Source organism: Gorilla gorilla, chromosome 4 (genome assembly GCF_029281585.2).
Source record: "Gorilla gorilla gorilla isolate KB3781 chromosome 4, NHGRI_mGorGor1-v2.1_pri, whole genome shotgun sequence".
NCBI classification, from domain to species: Eukaryota; Metazoa; Chordata; class Mammalia; order Primates; family Hominidae; genus Gorilla; species Gorilla gorilla.
The window spans coordinates 82,127,959-82,154,033 of record NC_073228.2 but is presented as its reverse complement, the minus strand read 5'-3'; the positions used below and the strand labels follow the sequence as shown (position 1 = coordinate 82,154,033).

The window sequence follows — 26,075 nt, the reverse complement described above, 5'->3', positions numbered from 1 at the left end:
CACATTTTCACAAACGCTCATGCTATTGGAGTCTTTTATAAGAATATATTCGGCCGGGCACGGTGGCTCACGCCTGTAATCCTAGCACTTTGGGAAGCCGAGGTGGGTGGACCACCTGAGGTCAGGAGTTAAACACCAGCCTGACCAACGTGGTGAAACCCCGTCTTTACTAAAAATACAAAAAATTAGCCGGGCGTGGTGGCGGGCGCCCGTAATCCCAGGTACTCCAGAGGCTGAGGCAGGAGAATCACTTGAACCCGGGAGGCGGAGGTTGTAGTGAGCTGAGATCGCACCACTGCACTCCAGCCTGGATGACAGAGCGAGACTCCATCTCAAAAAAAAAAAAAAAAAAAAAAGAATATATTCATATATTCCCGAACAATAAAAAGAATCGTCACCCCTGAAGATATTCCAAACCAAGCTCCTCAGAACCTGAGGCTCTGCCCAGGGAAGCCCTATCTCACGCGCAGAGCTGCTGGAACAGGGCAGGACGTGCCACAGAGGCCATCTCAGGAGAGTCCCCTGGGCGTCTGCTCAACTGTTCCCCTCCTACCTGGAGTCCCCTTGCCCTTCACTACCCGGCAGGTTCCTTTTCATTCCTCAAGATGGCAGCACAATGGTGCGGCCTCCCGGGGAGAAGCAGTTCCTGCCTGCCTGCCTGAGCCCCAACGCCACGATTACTTTGAGATCTATGTTCCAACGTCTGTTTACCAGGGAACTCTTTGAAGGTAAGAACTCTCTTACCTATTTGTGTCCCCGCAGCCCCTGGGATGAGGCTGAGCATGCAGCAGATGCTGGATAAATAGTCATGAGGGTGACTGATCAGCCTTGGTCTCTGCTGCTGGGCCCATATCTCTTGTACTCAGAGTGCCCACTTCAGCACCAGATACACAGTTATCCACTCAGTTACTGACGAGTCCCTTCGCTTTGTCTAGATACTGGGCACAAACTGACCATAGGAATCTTCTACCAAGTTAAGAGCCAAATGGAGATAAAGGACCACTGGGTATGGTCTAGATTTGCATTCCCAAACGGGAATTTCTGCAAAGGTAGTAATCGAGAAGCTATGAAAAAATGTTCCAGGCTAGAATACCTTTTTTGGTTTTTGTTTTTTTTTTTTTTGAGACAGATTTTCACTCTTTTTACCCAGGCTGGAGTGCAATGGTGCAATCTCGGCTCACCATAACCTCCGCCTCCAGGGGTTCAAGCGATTCTCCTGCCTCAGCCTCCTGAGTAGCTGGGATTACAGGCATGCCCCACGACGCCCACCACACCCAGCTAATTTTTTATTTTTAGTAGAGACAGGGTTTCCCCATGTTGGTCAGGCCGGTCTCGAACTCCTGACCTCAGGTGATCCGCCCACCTCAGCCTCCCAAAGTGCTGGGATTACAGGCGTGAGCCAGCACCCGGCCTAGAATATCTTTTAAGAGACAGGGTCTTGCTCTGTTGCTCAGGTAGGAGTACATGGTGTGATCATAGCTCACTGAAGCCTTGAATTCCTGGGCTCAAGTGATCCTCCTGCCTCAGCTTCCCAAGTAGCTAGGACTATAGGGACAGGTCAGCATGCCTGGCTTCTTCTTATTATTATTATTTTTTTTTAGTAGAGACAGGAGCTTGCTGTGTTGCCCAGGCTGGTCTCAAACTCCTGGGCTCAAGTGATTTTCTGCCTCAGTCTCCCAAAGTGATGGGATTACAGGCATGAGCTACCAAACCCCACCCAGGCTAGAATACTTTTTTTTTTTTTTTTTTTTTTTTAGATGGAGTTTCACTCTTGTTGCCCAGGCTGGAGTACAATGGCGCGATCTTGGCTCACCGCAGCCTCCACCTCCCAGGTTCAAGCAATTCTCCTGCCTCAGCCTCCCGAGTAGCTGGGATTACAGGCATGCACCACCACGCCTGGCTAATTTGTTTGTATTTTTAGTAGAGACGGGGTTTCTCCATGTTTTTCAGGCTGGCCTCGAACTCCTGACCTCAGGTGATCTGCCCACCTTGGCCTCCCAAAGTGCTGGGATTACAGGTGTGAGCCACCGTGCCTGGCCGCTAGAATACTTTTGAAGAAAGCTGCATCCCTTACTACCCCAATGCAGTGTCACAAAGCACACAAGCAGTTAAAAGCTCTGAAAAGTACTACGGTGAAGAAGCCAATCTAATCCATTGTTTCCCATACCATGGTGGCTTAAGGATGCCTTTCTTGCGATATGCCTATTAAATCTTACAGAGCGGCAACAGCAGCAGCTAGCATTTGCTGAGCACCTGCTATGTGCCAGGCACATATACTGAGGACTTTCTCCTTATCTCCATTTTACTGAAACCCAGAAAGTTTAATAACTTGCCTGACATCTGGGAATGAGATTCTGGGGAAGTGAGGATGTGAGCCTGGGCAGCCAATGTCCAGAACCCCTCTCCAAACCACTGTGCCCTGCAGCTCCCCAGGACACAGTCATGTGGCTGCAGGTCAGCACATGCTGATCCAGGCCACAAGCAGGGTTTTGAAAGCTTAAGTGTGAATGCTGTACACATATTCTTTGCCTCTCAGACTCTTGCTACAGGAACACACTACATCAAGTTCATACCATAACCCAGAATAAAATTCACTACTCTGCAGGACTTGGACTCACATCCAGATAAATTACTACCAAATAAGGTCTACGATTCAACTCAAACTCTGTATTTTGTGTTTCTCTGACACCTATTTATCATATTAGAACTTTAAAAGTTGACAATTTTTAGAGGCATTTATATGACACAATGAAGGCCAAATCATACCTTACATTTGATTTGTCATTCAGGTTGCTAAATTCAAGCAAAAATGTGGCCAATAAAAGTTATCTAAGTCTAGAAATAAATCCTTATCTTGATGCTCAATTAATTCTCAGCAAGAGTGTGAATACAATACAGTGGGAAAAAAGTAGTCTTTTCAATAAATGAAACTGGGACAACAAGATATGTACATGCAAAAGAATTAAGTTTGACCCCCTACCTCACACCATATACAAAAATTAACTCAAAATGGATCATAGGCCTAAATGGAAGAGCTAAAACTAAAACTCTTTTTTTTTTTTGAGACAGAGTCTCACTCTGTTGGCCCAGGCTAGAGTCCAGTGGCGCAATCTTGGCTCACTGCAAGCTCCGCCTCCCAGGTTCACGCGATTCTCCTGCCTCAGCCTCCTGAGTAGCTGGGACTACAGGCGCCCGCCACCACACCCAGCTAATTTTTTTTGTATTTTTAGTAGAGACGGGGTTTCACCATGTTAGCCAGGATGGTCTCGATCTCCTGACCTCATGATCCACCCGCCTCGGCCTCCCAAAGTGCTGGGATTACAAGCGTGAGCCACCGCACCCGGCCCAAAACTAAAACTCTTAAAGAAAACACAGGGGCAAATCTTTGTATTTTTTGTATTTTTAGTAGAGATGGGGTTTCACCATGTTGGCCAGGCTGATCTTGAACTCCTGACCTCAGGTGATCCGCCTGCCTTGGCCTCCCAAAGTGCTGGGATAAGAGGCATGAGCCACTGTGCTCAGCCGAATCTTTTTCTTTTTAGACAGGGTCTCGCTCTGTCACCTAGGCTGGAGTGCAGTGGTGTGAACTTGGCTCACTGCAAACCCTCCCCCTCCCCCCACTCTCTCCACCCCCCTGAGGTTCAAGTGATCCTCCCACTTCAGCTTCCCAAGTAGCTGGGATCACAGGCACGCACCACTATGCCTGGCTATTTTTGTTGTATTTTTAGTGGAGGCAGGGTCTCCCCATGTTGGCCAGACTGGGCTCAAATTCCTGAGCTCAAGTGATCTGCCTGCCTCGGCCTGCCAAGTGCTGAGATTACAGGCCTAAGCCACCACACCTGGCCTCAAGCATCTTTTTATGTGCTTATTGGACATTCTAAATTTTCTTTAAAGAAATGTTCATTCAATCCTTTGTTGAGGTTTTCAATTGGTTTGTCTTTTTTTACTGTTAGCTTTTGGACAAGGTCAGGCACAGGATAACTTACTTTTGGGTATAACACTACATTTTTGTATTTTTTGTAGAGACAGGGTCTCACTATGTTGCCCCAGCTGGTCTTGAACTGCTGGCCTCAAGTGATCCTCCTGCCTTGGCTTTCTGCTTAGATTACAGGCATAAGCCACTGTGCCTGGCTTTTTTTCATTGTTAACTTGTAAGAGTTCTTTATATATTCTAGACACAAGTCTCTTATCAGATGCATGATTTACAAATATATTCCCTCATTCTGTAGACTTTCATTTCACTTTCTTAATTTTGTCCTTAGAAACACAAAAATTAGGCCGGGCGAGGTGGCTCACGCCTCTAATCCCAGCACTTTGGGAGGCTGAGGAGGGTGGAACATGAGGTCAGGAGATCAAGACCATCCTGGCTAACATGGTGAAGCCCCGTCTCTACTAAAAATACAAAAAATTAGCCAGGTATGGTGGTGGGTGCCTGTAGTCCCAGCTACTCGGGAGGCTGAGGCAGGAGAATGGCATGAACCCAGGAGGGAGAGGTTGCAGTGAGCCAAGATTGTGCCACTGCACTCCAGCCTGGGCAAAAGAGTGAGACCCCGTCTCAAAAAAAAAAAAAAAAAAAAAACCACAAAAGTTTTTACTTTTGGTGTAGTCCAATTTTTGTGTATTTCTCTTTTGTCACTTGCATTTTTGTGTCATATGAAGAAGCCATTGCTGACCCAAGGTAAGCAACTCTGTCTCAAAAACTCTGTCTCAAAAAAAAAAAAAAAAAAGATGCTTGAGCATCATTAGCCATCAGAGAAATGCAAACCAAAATTCACAAAATCACTTCACACCCACAAGGATGGCTAAAGTAAAACAGAAATTAACAAGTGTTGACAAAGATGTGGAGAAACTGGAACCTTCATATGATGCTAGTGGGAAATGTGCAATGGTACAATTGCTTTGGAAAATAGTTTGACAGTTCCTCAAAATGTCAAACATAGAATTATCCTATGGCCTAACAATTCCGTTCCTAGGTATATTCTCAAAAGAATTGAAAACATCTGTAATCCCAGCACTTTTGGAGGCTGAGGCACGAGAACTGCTTGAGCCTAGGAGTTTGAGACCAGCCTAGGCAACATAGGTAGATCCTACCTCTACAAAAAATGAAAAATTAGCTGGGTGTAGCAGTGTGCATCTGTGGTCACAGCTACTCTAGAGGCTGACGCAGGAGGATCATTTGAGTCCAGGCGGTAAAGGCTGCAGTAAGCCATCATCATGCCACTGCACTCCAGCCTTTTTGAGATAGGGCAAGACCCTGTCTCAAAAAAAAAAAAAAAGAAAGAAAGAAAAAGAATTGAAAACAAGATTCAAACAAATATTTACACGAATGTTCACAGCAGCACTATTCCCAATAGCCCAAAAGTGAAAACTGCCCAAACATCTATCAACTGATAAATGGATCAATATATGTAGTCCATACATTAGATCCATACATATCCAATGGCTGGAATATCATTCAGCCATAAAAATAATAAGTATTGATAGATGCTGCAACATGAATGAACCTTGAAAACATGTGCTAAATGAAAGAAGCCAGACCCAAAAGACCACATATTATATGATGCCATTTACATGAAATCCCCAGAATAGGCAAATTCCTAAAGACAGAAAGTAGATTAGTGGTTGCCAGGGGCTGGCAGGGAGCACAGGAATGGGAGTGACTGCTGATGGGTACAGGGTTTCTTTTGGGGATGATGAAAAAGCTCTGAAGCGGATATGATGATGGTTGCACAACTTTGTGGATGGTTTTGTAAAACCACTGGATTATATACTTCAAATGGGTGGACTGCATGGTATGTCTCTTTTTTTTTTTTTTTTTTTTTGAGACAGAGTTTCACTCTGTTGCCCAGGCTGGAGTGCAATGGTGCAATCTCGGCTCACTGCAACCTCCGCCTCCCAGGTTCAAGAGATTCTCCTGCCTCAGCTTCCCGAGTAGCTGGGATTACAGGCACCCGCCCCTACGTCCAGCTAATTTTTGTATTTTTAGTAGAGATGGGGTTTCACCATGTTGGCCAGGCTGGTCTTGAACTCCTGACCTCTTGATCCGCCCGCCTCGACCTCCCAAAGTGCTGGGATTGTAGGCATGAGCCACGGCGCCCAGCTGGTATGTCATTATTATATGTCAATAAGGCTGTTTTTAAAAATCTCTCAGGGAAGCACATCCTCTGTAATTGTCAACAGGTCACTGAGTGGGGGCTTCAGTCCATAAAACTACTCACTTCACCAGAACAAAACAGAAATATCTCAAGCAATACTACTTCTCTTTCCTTAAACACTTTTTCTAAATGAGGTTTCCCGCTGAACCTCTTTTCCTTCAGCTCTTTGGACAATCTGCAAGTGTCTTCACTTTGTGATTCTTTTTTTGAGACAGAGTTTCACTCTTGTTGCCCAGGCTAGAGTGCAATGGAGCGATCTCAGCTCACTGCAACCTCCACTTCCTGGGCTCAAGCGATTCTCCTGCTTCAGCCTCCTAAGTAGCTGGGATTACAGGCGCCCACCACCACACCCAGCTAATTGTTTGTATTTTTAGTAGAGACAGGGTTTCTTTTTTTTTTGGAGGCAGAATCTCGCTCTGTCGCCTAGGCTAGAGTGTAGTGGCGCGATCTTGGCTCACCGTGCAACCTCTGCCTCCTGGGTTCAAACAATTATCCTGCCTCAGCCTCCCAAGTAACTGGGACTACATGTGCATGCCGCCACGCCCAGCTAAGTTTTTGTATTTTAGTAGAGACGGGGTTTCACCATGCTACCCAGGCTGGTCTCGAACTCCTGAGTTCAGGCAATCCACCTGCCTCAGCCTCCCAAAGTGCTAGGATTACAGGCGTGAACCACCGTACCTGGCTGAGGCAGGGTTTCATCATGTTGGCCAGGCTGGTCTCGAACTCCTGAGTTCAGGCAATCCACCTGCCTCAGCCTCCCAAAGTGCTAGGATTACAGGCGTGAGCCACCGTGCCCGGCGGAGATAAGGTTTCATCATCTTGGCCAGGCTGGTCTCGAACTCCTCACCTCAGGTGATCCACCTGCCTCGGCCTCTCAAAGTGCTGGGATTACAGGCGTGAGCCACCGTGCCCGGCCATTTTGTGATTCTTTAATGTCTGCTCTGTCTGGACTGGAAGCTCCATGAGGGCAAGGACTATACTTTGCTCATTGCTGAAACACTGGGGTCTGCAGTATCTAGCACAGTCAGTTCTGAGTTATTTGCTGAATAAGTGAGCTTTGAGATGGAGTTTCGCTCTTCTTGCCCAGGCTGGAGTGCAATGGCGCGATCTCGGCTCACCACAACCTCCACCTCCCGGGTTCAAGCGTTTCTCCTGCCTCAGCCTCCTGAGTAGCTGGGATTACAGGCATGTGCCACCATGCCCGGCTAATTTTTTTATTTTTAGTAGAGATGGGGTTTCTCCATGTTGGTCAGGCTGGTCTCAAACTCCCGACCTCAGGTGATCCGCCCGCCTCAGCCTCCCAAAGTGCTGGGATTACAGGCATGAGCCACCACGTCCGGGCATTGAATAAATGAGCTTTGAACACCCAGGGAACCAGATCAAATTAAACTGGGTATTTCCTCAAGTTCCTGGATCAAAACATCACAGCCTACAAACCAAGATCATTGTATTTGGTGGCTTTCCCCAGGCTCAGCAGTGACGAGGCAAGTGCAGCCTTGCGCAGGGCCAAGGAGAGAGAAAGGAGAAGGCAGAGGAGGGAAGAAGCAGGAAGGAGGTACAGGGCTGAGTGGCTGCTCAGACAAACTTACTGAGGGGCTGGGAGGACAAACTTACTTTTGTAGGCTGGCCATCTCCTTGACAGCTTCCACGGCCCCTGGCAGAGGCTCCAGTTCAAAAAAGAAATTCTTTGACTCCCAAATGCTGATGGCCTTCTCCTGAGAAGTTGAGAAAAGCAAGTTACTTCCAGGGTCCTCAGCACCTTACTGCCCTCATCTTGGGGAGTATGGCCAGGCTATAGGGGGAGTGGTTCTGCATTCCTCTCACTTCCCCACACACACACCCAAGGACGTATTTCCTGGGGGTAATGCAGAGAGTATGTGGACTTCGAACCCCTTTCCAGAAAGGACCTGACTTCGTCGGGATCCAGCAGAGACCAGCTAAGGTGTCAGGCCCATGGACTCCTACACCTGCTGGAGCTCTCTGGGACCTGAGGCCAATCATCAGGAACTGCGTGCTTGCTAGGCTGGATTCGAGTGGCCAAAAGCATTGTGGAAACTGAGGCTGGACCAGCTCTTACCATGGTAGTAGAGTCCTTAAACTTGAGAACTGGAGGGACTCAGAGATCTTTAAGGTGCCATGAGGGACAAGGGGGAGGGGGAGACAGGGTAAAAGGACAATTCAGGGAGCTCGAGGATCCTCCCCACATTAACCAGAAGAGCTCTGCTTTTATCGGTTTTATATGTTGAGGTGCCAATAAGTACATTTTTAAAAAAAGGATTCTGCTGCTTTTAGAGTTGCAAAGCAAAAATGTAGACCCTCATTTTACATGTCAGAAAACTGAGGCTCAGAACGGGGAAGAGATCCACCTGATGTCACACAGCAAAACAGCAGCTGAGCTGGGAGGAGAACCCCCAACACCAACCCTCTCCTCCCCACTCCCCAACCCCCGCTGCCTTTCTCCTTCCCCTGTTCTGCTGCAGGGCCAGAATGCAGCACCTTTTCTAGGGTCAGGCAAGGGGAAAGTGACAACCAGAGGGGAGACACATCTCGGCCTATGAGCAGGAGCCTAAATCCCACGTGTGCAGTACAGGAAGTGCCTCTACCAGCTGTTCTGCACACTACAGAAAGACAGCCACCCTGTCACATGGACGGCCGGAGGATGCCCTGACAGCATACCAGCAACACTCTCAGGAACCACAGGGACTAGGCAAATGCATGCTTATTACTGAAACACATTTGATCCTCACATCCCACATAGGGTACTGTGAAGACCAAAGGGAATACAGACAGAGCAGAATTTTGAAAAGTAGAAATGCCTACATACACATAAGGAGCCACGTGTGTGTGTGTGGGGGGGGGGGGGGGGGGCGGTTGTTTTAACCACAGATACTGGGCCAGCTTGGGGTAGGCCCAGGGATGTCCACAGCAGCAAGCTGTGCCTCAGGAAGGGAAGTAGTGGAAGCCAGCAGATTACTCCCAAGGCACCCTCCTTACTGCCCCATGCCTTTGCCTTGTGCTTGGAAACCAGTAACCCCACACGTACAGAGCCTACATATTTGCACAAAGAACTGGAAAAGCTGCTGCACTTTTAGGAGTTGGGGGTGGGCTTGGTTTCCACGTTAATACACTCCTGGGCGGATATATGGTGTCCAGACTCCCCATGCCGAGCGCTGCCTATAAATGAACACTCGCCACACACTGGAGCCTATTCCTGAGGCTGCAGAAAGTACCAGGGCATTTTCTCCGGTTTAAAGTTTATCATTAGGCATCCGCTGTAGAAGAGCTCAGCACACTGGGCTCTGTGAAAGTCACCTTCTGAAGTGCCTGGTGTTGATGGAGACAAACGGTACTTGGTTTCCTTTTTTAACACCTGTCCCTCAACAAACCACATTACCGATGAGGCATCTTTCTGATGTCAGAAGAAATGTCACTTGTTAGAGACAGTAGTACAGAGAACAGGACGGTGGAGTGGGGAGCACTAACTGTGCTTGGGAGGCAGACAGACTTGGGTTTGAGTCCTGACTGAGCCCCTGAGCAGCATGTGACTCGGGGCAAGTTTCCTCATCTGGAAAACAGAGATAACAATATCTACCCAACAAAAGAGAGGAGGCAGTGAACTTGTGGCTAAAAAACGGGCTCTTGTAACTTCCTTCTCCTCTTTATCAAACCCTACAGCAGCAACCCTAGGTGGCCAATCAAGGGATGCCAAAAAACACTCAGCCTCTTTAATTTTGTGCATACCAAAATCCCCTGTTCCTTTCGCAAAATACTTCAAATTTACCAACCAAGATCTGTGTGTAAACGTCCCTCCTTGGATCTTTCCCCTCTATCCATCCTGGACAGAACACCTCGGGAGTCGGATGGTAGGGGTTGAGCTCAGGTGTTCAGCAAGGCCAGCTCTGCAACGGGATAAGACATGGGGTGGATCCCACCTCACCTGGACCATTGACTCACTGTGTGACCCCCAGAAAGTCACACAACCTCTCTGGGCCTCAAATACCCCTGGAAGCTATGCTTTCATGGACAACAGTAAAAAAGATGGGTAAAGACATCCATCGAAGTCCTGGGGACAAAGAAGTGGGAATGTGACTGCGGTCGGGGTGAAAGAGGACAACTTATAACGTTTATTTTTCTAAAAATTTAACAAACGACTTGAGGCCAAATATGCCACAAATTTTGAAGTCAGCTTTAGATGCAGAGTTAGGTATATTAACACTTTGTACTCTCCCGCATTTTCAGAAACCTTGGATGGCAGCCAACAGATCCTGAGCGCGGGGCCGCATCTTCCCGGTGCGCTGTGGCCCCTAGTCCCCCCCAGACCCTATTCTATCAGAGGGCCACCCCGAGGCTGGGGCGCTGACCGTCCAAGGTCACCCGCGCAGGGGCGGTGTCTGGGGCTCGGGGCGAGAAGGAGGCCCGGCGCGGGGCGGGGCGGGGACGCTCACGCTCAGCCCTGGCCGCAGGCGGCCGTACTGCTCCGACACCCAGAAGCCGCGCCGGTCCTCCAGCGCGATGAAGGGCTGGTCGGGAAAGCGCGCGCGGAACTTCCTGAGGAATCCGCCCTCGAAGTCGGCCAGCACGCCGTCCATGTCCACCAGCACCCGTAGGGCGCGGCCTCCCGCCAGGCCCGGCCCGCCCGCCGCCCCGCGCCGCCCCGCGGGAACCGCCGCGCTGCAGAGCCGCCGCGCACACCAGCCGCCCAGCCGGATCATGGCCCAGCGCGCTGGCCCGTCGTGGGCGCGGGGACCTGGGCCGCGCCGTGCTGCCGGGGCCGGCCAGACATTCCCGCCGCGGAGTAGAAGCCCCCAACGCTGAGGCGCGCGTGGAGCGCGGGACGAGGAGCGCGGCGGGGAGCGCGGCGGGGAGCGGGGAGCGCGGCGGGGGGCGCGGGCGCGCAAGTACCGGCCCCAGAGCGAGGCCGCGGCGCGCGCGGTCCTTAAAGGAACACGCGCCGGCGGAGGCGGAGTCCCGGGGCGGGGCTTCGAGGACTGACAGCGGTAAGCGCCGCGCGCCTCCAGAAGGTCCGCGCTCCCGCGCTGTCGATTTGCGTCTTCTCCGTGGACCCTGGGCCCGGGCTGCCTCCTCCCACTGCACAGACTACCATGGAGGAGCAGTGCAAACCGAGAAGCAGGCCTGTGTCGTTAGACATTTTTGAGCACTAACTGTGTCGAGTGTGAACCAAATAGACAAAGTTCCTGCCATCCTGGAACTTACGTTTTAGAAGGGGATCCAGACAACAGGATGGAGGAACCAAAACAGGGTGCACTCTGAAAGCCTCTCTGCTTTATTTACAGCAAGTGTCTGCGGAGAGACGGATAGAACCAATATCTGCTAACATCATACAGCCTTAGTAAAACTGATGATTCTCAGGTAAATATATGAATAAATATTATGTACCCCTGTATTGCTTTTTTTTTTTTTTTTTTTTGGAGACAGGGTCTTGCTCTGTTACCCAGGGTGGAGGCAGTGGCATGATCTCGGTTCCCTGCAGCCTTGAGTTTCTGGGCCCAAGGGATCCTCCTGCTTCTGCCTCCTGAGTAGCTGGGACCACAGGGGCCTGCCACCACACCCTGGTAATTTTTTTTTTTTTTTTTTTGGAGACAGGAGTCTTCGTATGTTGGGCTCAAACGATCCTCCCACCTCAGCCTCCCAAAGTGCTGGGATAACAGGAGTGAGCTACCACGCCCAGCCCACTTTTTTTCTTTGCAAGAAAAAAAAAAAAAAAACCACACGGCGATGGGATGGTGGAGAGAGGTGGAGGGATTAGCAGGGATGGGCAGGGAGGGCCTCTCCTAGGAAGTGGTGCTGGAACAGAGACATGATGAGGAGAAAGCAGGCGAGAACCAAAGAGACAAGAGACCCCATCCACAAGGGCAGCAAGCTCAAAGGCCTGAGGGCTCAGGAGGGAGAGAAGGCCAAAAAAAGCACAACTTTCTTTTCAACTTTTAAGTACAGGGATACAGGTGCAGATTTGTTATATAAATTGACTGTCTTGGGGGTTTAGTGTACAGATTATTATTACCCAGGTAAGAAGCGTAGTTCCTGATAGGTAGTTTTTTTCCATCCTCACCCTCCTCCCACTCTCCACCCTCAAGTAGGTCACCGTGTCTGTTGTCCCCATCATTACGTCCATGTTTACTTAATGTTTAGTTCCCGCTTTTAAGTGAGAGCATGAGGTATTTAATTTTCTGTTCCTGTGTTTGCTTAGGATAATTGTCTCCAGCTCCATCCATATGGGTGCAAAAGACATGATCTTATTCTTTTTTTATGACTGTGTAGTATTCTATGGTATATATGTACCACATTCTCTCCCTTTTTTTTTTTTTTTCTTGATAGGGAGTCTTGCTCTTGTTGCCCAGGCTGGAGTGCAGTGGCAGGATCTCGGCTCACTGCAACCTCCACCTCCCAGGTTCAAGCGATTCCCCTGCCTCAGCCTCCCAAGTGGTTGGGATTACAGGCGCCCACCACCACACCCAGCTTTTTTGCATTTTTAGTAGAGACAGGGTTTCACTATGTTAGCCAGGCTGATCTCCAACTCCTGACCTTGTGATCTGCCCGCCTCGGCCTCCCAAAGTGCCGGGGTTACCGGTGTGAGCCACCGCACCCGGCCGATTTTTGTATTTTTAGTAGAGACAGGGTTTCACCATGTTGGCCAGGCTGGCCTCAAACTCCTGACCTCAGGTGATCCGCCCCACCCCCCTCGGCCTCCCAAAGTGCTGGGATTAAAGGCGTGAGCCACTGCACCCAGCCTGTGTTACAGCTCTTTTAGCCCCACCATTTGGCAGGTCCCGAGTTCTTGTCCTGCATCCAGGAAGAATGGGGTAGGCAGACAAGTGGAGAGTGAGCAAGACGAAGAGGAGCTTTATTGAGCAACAGAATACTTCAAAAGAGACCTGCAGTGGGGCAGCTCCTCTCCATAGCCAGGGTTTCCCCACAAGTGTTCAGATTTCAGCAGAGAGGGTAGCTCCTCTCTGGTAGGCAGCTCATCCCAACAAGTGTCCAGCTCTCAGCAGAAAAGGTAGTTCCTCTCTGCAGCTGGTTTTCTCCCCATCTACCCGTCCTCTCTTTGAGTCTGGCTGAGTCCAGGGTTTTTTATGGACCTCAGAGGGGAAGAAGTGAGTGCTGATTGGTCCATGGGCGGCCATAGGTGGCCATGAGCAGGCCTGGGGAAAAGCACCACAAGTTCCCCGCTGTCGTACTGGGACTGGTGACCTGGCCCCCAGGCTTCAGGCCCTTCGAGGGTTGAAGGTGGGGCTTCACCAGGGACCCGCCCCCTTCCACCGAGGAGCTGTCTGCATCCTGCTGCTGTTCATGGCGCCCAGGCTGTTCATGGCGCCCAGGCTGTTCGTGCCAAGGGGTACCTGCAGGCCAACACCAGGCTGTCCTCATGCCCCCCTCGGCCGTTCTCCGATGCTTGTTGGCGCCCAAGTCCGGAGGGGGCCAAGGAGGCAGGGGGCTGGCGTGTCAGTGCTGCCCCGAGCGTGTGCACTCCCGGCCGGGCTGTGACAGCGCCCTGGCTCGGCCCGACTTTGCTCCGAGACTGAAGCAGGCACCAACAGCAGGGAGAAGCCAGGCAGCAGGAGCAGGCACTTCCGAGCCTGCGAGGGGCAGTGGAGCCTTCCCAGGTTCCCAAGAGCACAGAGATGCTGGGCCAGAGCCGCAGCAGGGCAACTGCAGCAGCACCTGGGGAACTCCCGCCCCGCCAACTCAGAAGGGGCGAGGCTCCTGCTGTGCCTTCTAGATTGAGTTGCCGTTGCAGTTTTTTAAAAACTCCATCCATCAGGCAGCGCACGGTGGCTCACGCCTGTAATCCCAGGATATGGGAGGCCGAGGCGGGCGGATCACCTGAGGTCGGGAGTTCGAGACCAGCCTGACCAACATGGAGAAACCCTGTCTCTACTAAAAATACAAAATTAGCCGGGCATGGTGGCGCATGCGTGTAATCCCAGCTACTCGGGAGGCTGAGGCAGGAGAATCGCTTGAACCCGGGAGACGGAAGTTGCAGTGAGCAGAGATCGCGCCATTGCACTCGAGCCTGGGCAACAAGAGTGAAACTCCGTCTCAAAAAAAAAAAAAAAAAAAAAAAAAAAAAAAAAAAAAAAAAAAAAAAAAAAAAAAAAAACAAACTCCATCCATCCTATTTCTGTGGATCTATTTCTAGACTCTCCTATTCTGTTCCATTGATCTGTATGTTTCTCCCTTCGCTATTAGCAAACTGTCTTGATTACTTTAGCTTCATAGTAAGTCTTAATATTAGGTATTGTGAGTCCCACAACTTCTTTTTCAAAATTGTTTTAACTATTCTAGTTTCATTGACTTTCCATATAAATTTTAGAATGAGCTAGTCTATATCTACACACACACACACACACACACACACACACAACTTCCTTGGTTTGGTTGGAAGTGCACTAAATCTGTAGATCAATTCGGAGTGACTTGACTTCTTAATTATGTTGACTATTCCAATCCATGAACACAGTATATCCCTCTTTTCTTTGGCTTCTTACACCAATGTTTTGTAGTTTTCAGTATACAGATCCTGCATGTGTTTTGTTGATGTATACCTAAATATTTCACTTTTTGGTTTCTTTTGTTTTGTTTTTGTTTTTTGAGACGGAGTTTTGCTGTCATTGCCCAGACTGGAGTGAGTGCAATGGCGTGATCTCGGCTCACTGCAACCTCCACATTCCAGGTTCAAGTGATTCTCCTGCCTCAGCCTCCTGAGTAGCTGGGATTACAGGCATGCACCACCATGCCCAGCTAATTTTGTATTTTCTTTAGTAGAAACGGGGTTTCTCCATGTTGATCAGGCTGGTCTCGAACTCCTGACTTCAGGTGATCTGCCTGCCTCAGCCTCCCAAAGTGCTGGGATTACAGGCATGAGCCACTGCACCCAGGCAGTATTTTTTAAATTTAAATTATTTTGTTTGGGAAAACTAAGACACATCATAATCAAATTGCTCAAAGCCAGAAATACACAGAATCTTAAAAGCATCCAGAAAAATAAAGACACATTATATACAAAGGAACAAAAAAAGAAAAGGATGGGCCAGGCACGGTGGCTCATGCTTGAAATCCCAGCACTTTGGGAGGCCAAGGTGGGCGGATCACAAGGTCAGGAGATCGAGACCATCCTGGCTAACACGGTAAAACCCCGTCTCTACTAAAAATACAAAAAATTAGCCCGGCGTGGTGGTGGGCGCCTGTAGTCCCAGCTACTCAGGAGGCTGAGGCAGGAGAATGGCGTGAACCCAGGAGGCTGAGCTTTCAGTGAGCCGTGATCACGCCACTGCACTCCAGCGTGGGTGACAGAGTGAGACTCCGTCTCAAAAAAAAAAAAAAGAAAAGGATGACAGCAGACTTTTTGTCAGAAACAATGCAGATTACATTAAAAATGAGCAACAAGGCCGGGCACAGTGGCTCACGCCTGTAATCCCAGCACTCTGGGAGGCCGAGGCAGGTGGATCACCTGAGGTAGGGAGTTTGAGACCAGCCTGGCCAAGATGGTGAAACCCCATCTCTACTAAAAATACAAAAATTAGTTGGGCATGGTGGTGCGCACCTGTAATCCCAGCTACTTGGGAGGCTGAGGCAGGAGAATTGCCTGAACCTGGGCAGTGGATGTTGCAGTGAGCCGAGTTTGCACTACTGCACTCCAGCCTGGGCAACAGAGTGAGACTCCATCTCAAAAAAAAAAAAAAATGAGCAACAGATTTGAATAGGCACTTCTCCAAAGACATACAGATGGCCAATAAGCACATGGAGAGACACTCAACATCACTATTAACTAGGGAAATGCAAATCAAAACCACAATGAGATACTACTGCATACCCATTAGGATGGCTATTATAAAAAACCAAAACAAAACAGAAAATAACAAGCATTAGTGAGGATGTGAAGAAATTAAAACCTTTATGCATTCTTAGTGGGAATGTATATGGTACAGCAACTGGGAAAAACAGCATGATGGTTCCTCAAATAATTAAACATAGAATTACCATTTGATCTAGAAATTCCACTTCTGGGTATGTACCCAAAAGAATTGAAAGCAGAGTCTTGAAGAGATATTTCTATACTCATGTTCATACCAGCATTTTGCACCATAGCCAAGAATTAGAAGCAACCCAGGGTCTATGAATGGATAAATAGATAAAATATGACATACATAATGGAATATTATTTAGACTTAAAATAGAAATGAAATTCTGACACATGGTACAACATGGATGAACCTCGAGGATATTATGCTAAGTGAAATTACTCACAAAATGACAAATACTATATGAGTCTTAGATGAGGTATTTAGAGTAGTCAAAGTTATAGAACTAGAAAGTAGAATTGTGGGTCCCAGGAGATGAGGGGAGAGGAAATGGAAAGTTATTTAATGGGTAGAGTTTCAGTTTTGCAAGATGTGCTCCAGCCTGGCGACAGAGTGAGACTCCATCTCAAAAATAAATAAATAAATAAATAAATAAATAGGCCAGGTGTGGTGGCTCACACCTGTAATCCCAGCACTTTGGGAGGCCGAGGCAGGTGAATCACCTGAGGTCAGGAGTTTGAGACTAGCTTGGCCATCATAGTGAAACCCTGTCTCTGCTAAAAAAAAATACAAGAATCAGCTGGGATGGTGGTGGGCACCTGTAATCCCAGCTACTCCAGGGGCTGAGGCAGGAGAATCACTTGAACCTAGGAGGTTGCAGTGAGCCGAGATTGCGCCACTGCACTCCAGCAGCTTGGGCAACAGAGAGAGACTCTGTCTCAAAAAACAATGAAAAAATAAATAAAATAACAGTTAGAAATTAGCCAGGCTTAGTAGTGTATGTCTGTAGTCCTAGCTACTCAGGGGTCTGAGGTGGGAGGATTACTTGAGCCCAGAAATTTGAGGCCATAGAGAAGTATGATCATGCCACTGCCTTCCAGCCTGAGTGACAGAGTGAGACCCTGTTTTTAATAATAATACCAATAATAATAGACTTCAATACCTTCCTTCAATAAGCGGTAGAACAACTAGGCCACAAGGAAATAAAAAACACAAATAATACTAAACCAACTAAACATAATAGACATCCACATCTATAGAACAACGCTCCACCGAACAACAGCGGAATACATGTTGTTCTCAAGCACATATGGGACATTTTCCAGGATAGGCCATATGCTAGTCATAAAACCAACCTCTATACATTTTAAAGAACTGAAGTCATACAAAGTAAGTAGTCCAACACATTGCTTACACTGGAGAGCAGTAACAGAGGAAACTTTGGGGAATTCACTAATATGTGGAATTTTAATTACATACTCCTAAATAATAATGGGTCAAAGGAGCAGCCACAAGAGAAATAAGAAAATCATTGGGAAAAAAAACGTAAATGAAAAAACATCATCCCCATATTTACACAATATAGCCAAAGCAGCACTTAGGAGGAAACTTATAGTTGTAAATGCCTATATTAAATAAGGACCTCAAATTAGTAACCTTTCACTTGAAGAATCTAGAAACAACCAAATCCAAAGCAAGCAAAAGTAAAGAATAACAAAGATTAGAGCAGAAATACAGGCAATAGAGACTAGAAAAATCAAGGAAACCAGAAGCTGGTTCTTTGAAAAGACCAACACAAATTGATAAACCTTTAGTTAGACTTACTAGGAAACAAAGAGAGAGGACTCAAATTACTAAAATCAGGAATGAAAGAGGAATATCCCTACCCACCTTAGAGAAACAAAGAAAAATATATATATGAAAATATTATGAGCAATTGTATGCCAAAAATTATATAACTTAGATGAAATGAACAAATTACTAGAAAGATACAAACTGCCAAACCCCATGACTCATATTCATATTTTCTTTTTCTAGTTCAAGAATAAAAAGAAAAAGAAAATATGAATATGCATATAACCATTAAAGAAGATTGAATGAGTAATTTTAAAAAACTTTCCCAAAATAAATGTCTAAGACCAGATGGCTTCACTGGTGAATTGTACCAAATATTTAAGAAGAAATAATAGCAATCCTTCACAACTCTCACAAAAAATCGAACAGAAGGGAACATGTCTCAACACATCCTGTGAGGCCAATTTACTCTGACACCAAACCAGAGAAAGATATCATAAGAAAAAGAAATCACATAGTAAGAACTCATTTCTAAAAAAAAGATTTTTTTGGCCGAGCTTGGTGGCTCATGCCTGTAATCCCAGCACTTTGGGAGGCGGAGACAGGCAGATCACCTGAGCTCAGGAGTTCAAGAGCAGCCTGGGCAATATGGTGAAACCCCATCTGTACTAAAAAAATACAAATATTAGCCGGGCATGGTGACGGATGCCTGTAGTCCCAGCTACTCCGGGGGCTGAGGCAGGAGAATCGCTTGAACCCGGGAGACGGTGGTTGCTGTGAGCTGAGATCATGCCACTGCACTCCAGCCTGGGCCACAGAGGAGACTCTGTCTTTAAAAAAACAAACAAACAAAAGCCCGGGCACAGTGGTTCACGCCTTTAATCCCAGCACTTTGGGAGACCGAGGCGGGCGGATCACGAGGTCAGGAGATCGAGACCATCCTGGCTAACACGGTGAAACCCCGTCTCTACTAAAAATACAAAAACAAAATTAGCCAGGTGTGGTGGTGGGCCCCTGTAGTCCCAGCTACTCAGGAGGCTGAGGCAGGAGAATGGCATGAACCTGGCAGGCGGAGCTTGCAGTGAGCCGAGATTCTGTCACTGCACTCCAGCCTGGGCGACAAAGACTCCAACTCAAAAAAAAAAAAAAAAAAATTTAATTAGCCAAGTGTGGTGGTGCACACCTGTAGTCCCAGCTACTTGGGAGGCTGAGGTGGGAGAGTCACTTGAACCCAAGAATTAGAGGCTGCAGCGAGCTATTATTGCCCCACTGCACTCCAGCCTGGGTAACAGAGCAAGACCCTGTCTCAAAAACAAACAAACAAACAAAAAAAAAAAAGGTGCAAGCAAGCCAAGTATCCACTGATAGATGAATGGATAAATACAAAGTGGTATATATGTACTATGACCTTGAAAAGGAAGGAAATTCTGGCACATGCCACAACATGGGTGGACCTTGAAGATGTTTTGCTAAGTGAAAGAAGCCAGTTACAAAAGGTCAGGTCTTAAAAGATTCTGTTTATATGAAATGTCCAGAATACAGGCAAATCTATAGAGGCAGAAAGTAGATTAGTAGTTGCCAGGTGTTGTGGGAAGGGTGAAATTGAAACTAATTGCTAAGAGCCTGGGCAACATGGTGAAACCCCATCTGTACAGAAATACAAAAACTAGCCAGGTGTGGTGGTGCACACCTGTGGTCCCAGCTACTTGAGAGGCTGAGGAGGTCAAGGCTGCCATGAGCCATGACTGTACTACTGCACTCCAGCCTGGGCAACAGAGTGAGGCCCCGCCTCAAAGAAAAAAGAGAATGAGGCCGGGCGCGGGGACTCATGCCTGTAGTCCCAGCACTTTGGGAGGCCGAGGCGGTGGATCACGAGGTCAGGAGACTGAGACCATCCTGGCTAACACGATGAAACCCCATCTTTACTAAAAATACAAAAAATTAGCCGGGTGTGGTGGTGGGTGCCTGTAGTCCCAGCTGCTCGGGAGGCTGAGGCAGGAGAATGGCATGAACCCGGGAGGCAGAGGTTGCAGTGAGCCAAGATAGTGCCACTGCACTCCAGCCTGCGCAACAGAGTGAGACTCCATCTCAAAAAAAAAAAAAAAGAAAAGAAAAGAAAAGAAAAAAGAAAAAAGAGAAGGGGAGGGAAGGGGAGGGGAGAGGAGAGGAGAGCTAATAAGTATACTGTTTCTTTCGTGGGTGATATAAATGCTCTGGAATTAAATGGTGATGGTTGTGCAACACAGCTTTAACATGGGTGAATTGTGTTATGTGAATTATATATTTAAATTTAAATAGTATTGTATTATATGGATGTATATAGTATACTCACACTTTAACATAGTGAATTTTGTTATGTGAATAATATATTTAAAATGAATATAAAAGTAGAATAAAAGGAAACACCGTTTTATAATATATAAAACTGCAAAGGGAAATAGGCAAATTCACAATTACTGTCAAATATTTTAATATTCCAGCTGGGCGCGGTAGCTCACACCTGTTATCCCAGCAGGCCTTTGGGAGGCCGAGGTGGGCAGATCACTTGAGGTCAGGAGTTTGAGATCAATCTGGCCAACATGGCAAACCCCATCTCTACTAAAAATACAAAAATTAGCTGGGCATGGTGGCGCATACCTATAATCCCAGCTACTCAGGAGGCTGAGGCAGGAGAATCACTTGAGCCTGGGAGGCAGAGGTTGCTGTGAACCAAGATCATGCCACTGCACTGCCGCCTGGGCAACAGGGCAAGACTCTGTCTCAAAAAAAGCAATTAATATTCCTATCTTAATAATAGAACAAGTAGACAGAAAGCAAGTAAGGATATAGAAGCCTCAAAGAACACTGTCAACCCACTTGACCTAATTGACATTTCTATGACATCCATACAACAGCAGAATAGACATTATTTTCCCGTGCATATAAAACATTTAAAAAGATAGGCCATACTCTGGGCTGTAAAAATATCCTCAATACGTTTTAAAGGATTCAGAGTACACAGAGTATGTTCTTTGATCTCAATAGAATTAAATTAGGCATCAATAACAGAAAGGTCTCTGAAAAATTCCCAAATATTTGTAAACTAAAACATACTTCTAAATAACCCATAGATCAAAGAAGAAATTAAAAGAAACATTAGAAGGTGATTTGACTTGAATTAAAATAGAAATATGGAAAAAAAAAAAAAAGAAATACAGCAGGGTGCGGTGGCTCATGCCTATAACCCAGAACTTTGGGAGGCCGAGGCAGGTGGATCACTTGAGGTCAGGAGTTTGAGACCAGCCTGGACAACATGGTGAGACCCCATCTCTACTAAAAATACAAAAATTAGCTGGGCATGGTGGCACACTCCTGTAATCCCAGCTACTTGGGAGGCTGAGGCAGGAGAATCGCTTGAGCCCAGGAGGCAGTGTTTGCAGTGAGCCGAGATGGCGCCACTGCACTCCAGCCTGGGACACAGAGTGAGACTCCATTTCAATAAATTAATAAATTAAATAGAAATACAATGCATCAACATTTTTCGGGTATCATTAAAGTAGTGGCAGTTATTTAAACAGACATTTCACCAAAGAAGATGTACACATGGCCAATATGCACATGAAAAGATGCTCAATATCATTAGTCCAAGGAAATGCAAATTAAAACCGCAGTGTGATACCACTTCACACCTACTAGGAGGATTAAAATGAAAGAGACTGACCATAGAAAATGCTGGCAAAGATGTGGAGGAACTGGAAGTCTCACACACAGCTGGTGGGATGAGAAATTAATTGTGCAAACACACTTTAGAACACATTTGGATGGTTTCTTAAAAAGTTGAAACAGGCCAGGTGGGGTGGCACACGCCTGTAATCCTAGCACTTTGGGAGGCCAAGGCGGGCTGATCATGAGGTCAGGAGATTGAGACCATCTTGGCTAACACAGTGAAACCCTGTCTCTACTAAAAGTACAAAAAATTAGCCGGGCATAGTGGCGGACGCCTGTAATCCCAGCTACTCAGGAGGCTGAGGCAGGAGAATGGTGTGAACCCGGGAGGCGGAGCTTGCAATGAGCCGAGATTGCACCACTGCACTCCAGCCTGGGCAACAGAGTGAGATTCCATCCCAAAAAAAAAAAAAAAAAAAAAAAAGTTGAAACATATACCTACTGTATGAGCTGGCTATTCCACTCCTGGCTGTGTACCCAAGAGGAAAGAAGATATGTTTATATAGAGACTTGTACATAAATATCCTTAGAAGCTTCCTTTGTAAGAGCTAAAAGGTAGAACAACCCAACTGTCCATCAACATGTGATAAACAAATTGTGATACATCCATATAATACAATACTATTTAACAATAAAAAGGAACAGGCGGCCGGGTGTGGTGGCTCACGCTTGTAATCCTAGCACTTTGGGAGGCCGAGGTGGGTGGATCATTTGAGGTCAGGAGTTCGAGACCAGACTGGCCAACATGGTGAAACACCCGCCCCCCCCCCCCACTAAAAATGCAAAAATCAGCCAGGCATAGTGGCAGGTGCCTGTAATCTCAACTATTTGGGAGGCTGAGGCAGGAGAATTACTTGAACCTGGAAGGCAGAGGTTGCCGTGAGCCGAGATTGCACCACTGCACTCCAGCCTGGGTGAAAGACTGAGACTCTGTCTCAAAAAAAAAGGAGGGCCAGGTGCAGTGGCTCACGCCTGTGCTCAAGCCTGGGTGCAGTGGCTCCCAGCACTTTGGGAGGCCAAGGCGGGCAAATCACAAGGTCTTGGAGTTCGAGACCAGCCTGGCCAACATGGTGAAACCTCATCTCTACTAAAAATACAAAAAATTAGCTGGGCATAGTGGCAGGTACCTCTAATCCCAGCTACTTGGGAGGCTGAGGCAGGAGAATCACTTGAACCCGGGAGGCGGAGGTTGCAGTGAGCCAAGATTGCGCCACTACACTCCAGCCTGAGTGACAGAGTGAGACTCCATCTCAAAAAAAAAAGGAACAGGCGCAGTGGCTCACACTTGTGATCTCAGCACAGCATTTTGGGAGGTTGAGGCAGGAGGAGTGCTTGAGCCCAGGAGTTGAAGGTTGTAGTGAGCTATGATCATGCCACTGCACTCCAGCCTGGGTGACAGAGCAAGACCCTGTCTCTAAAGAAAATGAAAAAGAAACAAACTAAGGACAAATGAAGAATATAGATGAGTCTTAAATTAATTATAATGAATGAAATAAACCAGATAAAAAAGAATATCTACAATATGATTCAATTTATATACATTTCTAGAAAATGTTAACTAATCTATAGTGACTGAAAGCAGATGGGGGATGTGGGGGATGAGAGGTATTTGCAAAGGGGCTGGGGGAACCTTTGAGGAGTGATGGATGTATTCACTACCTTGATTGAGAAGATGGTTTAACAGTGTGTACATAAGTCAAAATGTATCACATTTTACCAACAATCTATCAAATTTCTATCAAACTTTAAATGTATGCATTTTCTGTTGGTGAATTATACCTCATTTTAAAAACAGAATTCAGGCCCAGCGCAGTGGCTCACTTTAGGAGGCCGAGACGTGCGAATCACCTGAGGTCAGGAGTCAAAGACCAGCCTGGCCAACATGGTGAAACCTGTCTCTACCAAAAATACAAAAATTAGCTGGTCATGGTGGTGCACACCCGTAATACCACTACCCGGGAGGCTGAGGCAGGAGAATCACTGGAACCCAGGAGGCAGAGGCTGTAGTGAGCCGAGATCGCGCTACTGTACTCCAGCCTGGGCAACAGAGCGAGACTCCGTCTGAAAAAAAAAAAGTAAACAATAAAATGATAAAATAAAAACAGGATTCAGCCAGGTGTGGTAGCTCATTCCTGTAATTCTAGCACTTCGGGAGGCTGAGGTGGGAGCATTGCTTGAGTCCCGGAGTTTGAGACCAGCCTGGGCAACACAGGAGACCCCACCTCTACAAAAGAAATTTTTTTTTTTAATTAGCCAGCCTAATGGTGTGTGCCTGTAGCACTAGATACTTGGAAGTCTGAGGAAGTCGAGGCTGTAGTGATCCCTGATGGTGCCACAGCACTCCAGCCCAGGCAGCAGAGTGAGACTCTGTTTCTAAAAACAAAGCAAACAAACAAACAAACAAACCTCAAAAGTTTTATCCAAGAAATGGAAAGAAAAAAGACAAGTGAAATTGAGACAGTGTTCACATTGCTACATTGCCAAATCCATCTTTTCCTGAAGCTGTAGTCACTTGCCAGTAACATGGGCTGGTAAATTCGCCTTGTAATTAAACCAGTCTAAATTGTGCTTTCTGCCACTTGCAACTGAGAATCCTGGGTAGTACAATCCAGATCTCCGAGGGGTTGAGATGGAGGCTAGAATGGAAGTTGTGTGTGGGTGCAAGGAATCAGAGGCTTCACATATCTTAAAGGTAGAAGTGGCCGGGCATGGTAGCTCATGCCTGTAATCCCAGCAATTTGGGAGGCAGAGGCAGGCGGATCACAAGGTCAGGAGTTTGAGAGCAGCCTGATCAATATGGTGAAACCACGTCTCTACTAAAAATACAAAAATTAGCCGGGTGTAGTGGCTTACGCCTATAATCCCAGCTACTCAGTAGGCTGAGGCAGAAGAATCGCTTGAACTCAGGAGACAGACATTGCAGTGAGCCGAGATCATGCCACTGCACTCCAGCCTGGGAGACAGAGCGAGACTCTCTCAAAAAAAAAAAAAAGGGTGGAAGTGGCAGGAAAGGATAGCAGATCCTCCAGACAATAGGGAAAAGGGCTCTTGCTTGGCCTCCCAGCTGTGGGTAATGTGCTGCTCATATGGATGCACCAGTGTTGTTGGCCTACGAAGGATGTGGATACCTGCTTGGTTGCCACATGCTGTCACGAAAAGAGGTTTGGATGGGAACGCTGGCAATGTAGTCCTACCTCTGCCACTGGTTGCTGTGTGACCTTGGGTAAGTTGCAGTCTCTCTGGCCTTGAGGGACTCAACAGTCATAGGAAGGGGTTGACAAATGGCTTCACACACGTTGTCGCTGGAATGTATCCATCCTCTCAAGAAGCAGATTCTGCACGTGGCTGTGGATGGAAACATGGACCTGCTAAGCTAACAGAAGAATGATTATGAATATATCTGGGAATGTGGCTGTATTGTAGGAAATGATTACAAGATTGTGGGGTGTGTCCTTGTCTGTCGTCCTCTCACCCCACACAGTCAATAGGCCCTACCACATCAAAATGTGTCACGTTTTATCAACAGCTGCTATGAAGGGTTGCTACTGTCCCATGGACTGAAATTGAATACTTTTCCTATCCTCACGTTTCCCAGTCGCCCAATACATATAGTGAATAAAAGCTCAGGACCTGGAGGCCAGGCAGGGTGGCTCACATCTGTAATCCCAGCACTTTGGGAGGCTGAGGTGGGTGCATCACTTGAGGCCAGGAGTTCAAGAACAGTCTGCTCATAAGCTGAGATGGTGCCACAGCACTCCAGCCTGGGCGACAGAGTGAGACTATGTCTAAAACGAACAAACAAACAAACAAAAAAAAACTCAGGGCCTGAAGTCAGACAGATATAAGTTTTAATCCTAGTGCTGCCAGTACCTGGCTGTGTATCTTTAGCCAAATCCCTTAATCTTTCTGAGCATCAGTTTCTGAAGGATGGGAGATAAACATTGTGTCAGATGACAGGCTAGGTTATGTTGCAATACCAATGCCAAAATCTCAGTGGCTTAACAATAGTTTATTTCCCACTCATTGTGGTAGGCGGCCTCTAAAATGGCTCCCAGAATCGCTTGAACCTGGGAGGCAGAGGTTGCAGTGAGCCAAGATTGTGCCACTGCACTCCAGCCTGGGTGATAGAGAAAGACTCAGTCTCAAAATAAAGAAATAGCTGGGCTCATGCCTGTAATCCTGGCACTTTGGGAGGCCAAGGCGGGCAGATCACCTGAGATCAGGAGTTCGAGACCAGCCTGACCAACATGGAGAAACCCCGTCTCTACTAAAAATACAAAATTAGCCGGGAGTGGTGGCGCATGCCTGTAATCCCAGATACTCAGGAGGCTGAGACAAGAGAATCTCTTGAACCTGGGAGGCAGAGGTTGCGGTGAGCCAAGATCGCTCCATCGCACTCCAGCCGGGCAACAAAAGCAAAAACTCTGTAAATAAATATGGTGGCTCATGCCTGTAATCCCAGCACTTTGGGAGGCCGAGGTGGGCGGATTATGAGGTCAGGAGATCGAGACCATCCTAGCTAATATGGTGAAACCCCGTCTCTACTAAAAATACAAAAAAAAAAAAAAATTAGCCAGGCAGGGTGGCACGCACCTGT

At 47.3% G+C, this 26,075-nt stretch overlaps 1 protein-coding gene across 6 annotated transcripts in view; it reads right to left on the bottom strand.

Moving 5' to 3' along the window:
- The window catches only part of NT5M (5',3'-nucleotidase, mitochondrial), a 41,558-nt gene extending 30,456 nt beyond the window's left edge, over window positions 1-11,102 (bottom strand). For 2 of the 6 annotated variants that reach the window (XM_055386022.2, XM_055386024.2), the window contains exons 1-2: window positions 10,601-11,097; window positions 7,770-7,870 (exon numbers count right to left, since the gene is read on the bottom strand). In XM_055386022.2, the coding sequence (XP_055241997.1) occupies window positions 7,770-7,870; window positions 10,601-10,867 (368 nt within the window). In that variant the 5' untranslated portion in view covers window positions 10,868-11,097. Of the gene's footprint in view, window positions 1-7,769; window positions 7,871-10,600 lie in introns of all 6 variants that reach the window. The other 4 variants (XM_055386020.2, XM_055386023.2, XM_019028626.4 and 1 more) reach the window with 4 other exon arrangements.
- Between the last annotated feature and the right edge of the window lie 14,973 nt (window positions 11,103-26,075).